The 3751-nt window shown below is 38.7% G+C and overlaps 1 protein-coding gene across 1 annotated transcript; it reads left to right on the top strand.

Annotated features, from left to right (window-relative positions):
* Positions 1 to 240: 240 nt before the first annotated feature.
* On the top strand, positions 241 to 687 carry LOC150029776 (uncharacterized). Its single transcript, XM_090310367.1, has one exon. The coding sequence runs from the start codon at positions 241 to 243 to the stop codon at positions 685 to 687; it is 447 nt and encodes a 148-aa protein (XP_090166493.1).
* Positions 688 to 3751: the final 3064 nt, after the last annotated feature.

The raw sequence follows: 3751 nt of genomic DNA, 5'->3' as shown, positions 1-3751 counted from the left end.
TCAGGAAAGATAACCTCAGTAACTCCTACAACATCAACACTATAGAAGGTGCAGTCACATCCATTTCCACAAAGGCTGAAAAAGAAGAAAAGTGATGAAAGTCAATATCAACGCTTCGTTAGAATATTGAAGCAGATGCACATCAACATCCCTTTCGTTGAAGCAATAGAGCAAATGCCTACCTATGCTAAGTTCTTAAATGATATTATATCTAAGAAAAGAAGCATAGGTAAGTACGAGATGGTGGCTCTAACACAAGACAACAACATGATAATTCCTCCAAAGATGCGAGACCCTGGGAGTTTTACAATACCTTGTTCAATCAGAGGGATTTATATTGGGCATGCTCTATGCGATTTAGGAGCAAGCATAAATCTGACTCCCTTTTCAATTTTTAAACAATTGGAGATCATAAAGCTTACTCTCACCACGGTGACCCTCCAGTTAGCAGATCGATCACTTGTGCATCTGGATGGAAAGTTAAAAGATGTGTTAGTTAAAGTGGATAAATTCATCCTCCCTGTGGAATTCATCATACTTGATTATGAAGCGGATAAAGATGTCCCTATTATCTCAGGATGGCCATTCCTCTCCAGTGGAAGAGCCCAGATCGATGTGCGCATAAAGGAGAAATTGCAATGCATATCAGTGTCCAAAAGCTTAAGTTCAACATCTTTAAGGCGATAAACTTTCTAGATGAAGTAAACTCATGCGATATAGATGAGGAGTGGCCCTGCAGCTTTGATTGAGGAACGGATGAAGAATTAGGATCAAAGGAAGAAACCAACGCTTCAATCGAATCATGTTATGCTATGACAGAAATAAAGAAAAAATATGAATCATTGAATATGGAAGAAGGAAAAGGCTTGAACAAATCCTCATTAGAACAACCCTAGTCCTGGAGTTGAAGGTGTTACCTGTCCATTTGAAATTAGCTTTGCTTGGACAGAATGAGAACTTACGAGTTATCATATTATCCGCACTTCCAAAGAAAAAGAAGAAGCCTTACTTGAAGTATTGAAAAAGTACATTAAAGTAATAGGATGGACTCTTGTTGACATTAAGATATAAATCCATCCTACTGTATGCATAAAATCAGATTGGAAGAAGGTAAAAAGGCTATGTTGAACCTCAATGTAGGTTGAACCCTGCAATGAAAGAAGTTGTCAAAAAAGAAATCATCAAATGGTTAGATGCATGAATTATTTTTCCCATCTCAGATAGCACATGGTGAACCCTGTGCAGTGTGTCCCAAAGAAAGGGGGAATGACAGTTGTACCCAATAAAAACAATGAATTAATACCGATGCATACAGTTACTGGTTGGAGGATCTTCATGGTTTACCGGAAACTCAACGCTGTGACCAAAAAGGATCACTTCCCCTTGCCCTTTATTAACCAAATGCTTGACTGGTTAGCGGGAAATGACTAGTTTTGCTTTTTGGAGGGATACGTGGGGTATAATCAAATTATGATCGCACCTGAGGATCAAGAGAAAACGACATTCACATGCCTATATGAGACGTTTGCTTTTCAACGCATGCCTTTCGGATTATGCAACACCCCTAGCACATTTCAAAGGTGCATCATGGTTATCTTTTCAGATTACCTTAAGGATTCCATTGAAATATTCATGGACGATTTTTCAATTTATGGAAGGACGTACAAAGTGTGTTTGAAAAATCTGGAGGAGATCCTAAAGAGGTGTGAGGACATGAATCTAGTTCTTAATTGGGAGAAGTATCATTTGATGGTGACCAAGGGGATTGTTCTTAGACACAAGGTTTCCAAGCCTGGCCTAGAAGTTGATAGAGCAAAGATTGAGGCCATTGAAAAGCTACAACCTCTTATAAATGTGAAGACCTTGAGAAGTTTTCTAAGACATGTTGGGTTCTATCGAAGACTTGTCAAGGATTTCTCAAAAAATTGCCAGACCACTGAACATGTGCTAGAGGTTGATAAACCTTTCGACTTCAACGAATTGGCTAAACGCATTCGAGAAATTAAAGAATGCACTAGTTTCAGCTCCAGTTCTAATTTCGCTTGATTGAACAGAACCATTCGAACTTATGTGCGATACCAGTGGATATGCGATAGGAGCTGCGTTGGCTCAATGAATACAAAAGTTTCTTCACCCCATCGCATACGCAAGTAAGATTCTTTGCCCAAGAGAATTATATAACCACTGAAAAAGAGTTGATGGCGGTGGTTTTCGCCATGGAAAAATTTCGACCTTATCTGCTGGGATCCAAGGTTATCATTCACACATATCATCCTACTATCAAATACCTAATGACAAAGAAGGATGTAAAGCCAAGACTGATCAGATGGGTCCTACTACTTTAGGAGTTTGATATAGAAATAATAGATAGAAAAGGGTCATAGAGTAAAGTCATAAATCATCTATCACGACTTGAAAATCATGAAAATGGTTGCATACAACCCTCAGTAAATGCCTCATTCCCTGATAAAATGTTCTTAAAGATCGATGAGTACTTGCCCTGGTACGCAGACATTGTCAATTTCCTAATTTTCAAACATTTTCCCGAAGAATATACGTCACAACAAAAGAAAAGGCTCATGCACGACAGTAAATTTTATTATTGGGACGAACCCAACTTGTACAAAAAGAGGTCCTGACCAAATCTTGAGACAATATGTTCTAGAAATGGCATTTCAACGCATCTTCCATCAATGTCATGAATCGCCATATGGTGGGCATTTCAGAAGCCAGCGCACCGTGGCAAAGGTTTTGCAGAGCCAATACTATTGGCCCACTATATTTAAGGCACACGAATATGTCATGAAGTGCGACAAGTGGCAGCGCACCGGGAACATTTCAGAAAAAAAAATGAAATGCTAATGAATGTTATTCTGGAGGTGGAATTATTTGATGTTTGGGGGATCGATTTTATGGGTCCATTTCTATCATTTAATGACCAAAATTACATCTTGTTAGCTATTGACTATGTATCCAAATGGGTGGAGGCGATTTCCTATGCCTCAAATGATGCGATCATGATCTCAAAATTCTTATATAAAAACATCTTCACTCGCTTTGGCATTCCACGTGCTATTATGACGTAAGCAAAATTCTTATCAAATACAACGTTCACCACAAAATAGCCACAACATATCACCCCCAAAAAAAATGGTCAGGCTGAGATATCTAATAGGGAAATCAAGACAGTGTTGGAAAAAGTTGTCAACTTGACGCGTAAAGATTGGGCTCAAAGACTAGACAAAGCATTATGGGCATTTGCACTGCATATAAAACTCTATAAGAATGTCCCCATACACTTTAGTCTTTGACAAAGCCTGCCACTTGTTGTTGGAACTTGAACACAAAGCATTTTAGGCTACGAAAAAACTTAACTTTGACCTGAAGGCCGCGGGAAAGGCGAGGAAGTTTCAACTGTTGGAATTAGATTAATGGAGGCTGTAGGCATATGAGAATGCCAAAATCTACAAGGAACGAGCAAAGCGTTAGCATGATCAACTCATATGTAAGAAAGTTTTTGAAATTGGCTAAAAAGTTATATTGTTTAACTCTCAACTGCGTCGTTTTCTAGGAAAGTTGAAATCGCGTTGGTCAGGACCATTCATCATCAAAGAAGTCTACCCACATGGAGCAATAGAATTAATTAGTGAAGATGGAACCCACACATTCAAAATGAATGGAAAAAGATCAAGTCTTACTATGAAGGGGATTTCAATCGCAAAAAGATCTCTATAGACTTGGGTAAGCCCGA

This window comes from Benincasa hispida, unplaced genomic scaffold (assembly GCF_027475165.1).
Source record: "Benincasa hispida cultivar pf3 unplaced genomic scaffold, pf3_genome.v1.1 HicScf929, whole genome shotgun sequence".
In the NCBI taxonomy this organism is placed as follows: domain Eukaryota; kingdom Viridiplantae; phylum Streptophyta; class Magnoliopsida; order Cucurbitales; family Cucurbitaceae; genus Benincasa; species Benincasa hispida.
Note: the sequence above shows the minus strand (reverse complement) of the source record. Positions and strands in the feature narration are given on the sequence as shown.

Bases quoted from the DNA above. Each gene is read 5' to 3' on its own strand.
- LOC150029776 (XM_090310367.1), top strand. From the start codon at position 241: ATGGTGGCTCTAACACAAGACAACAACATGATAATTCCTCCAAAGATG.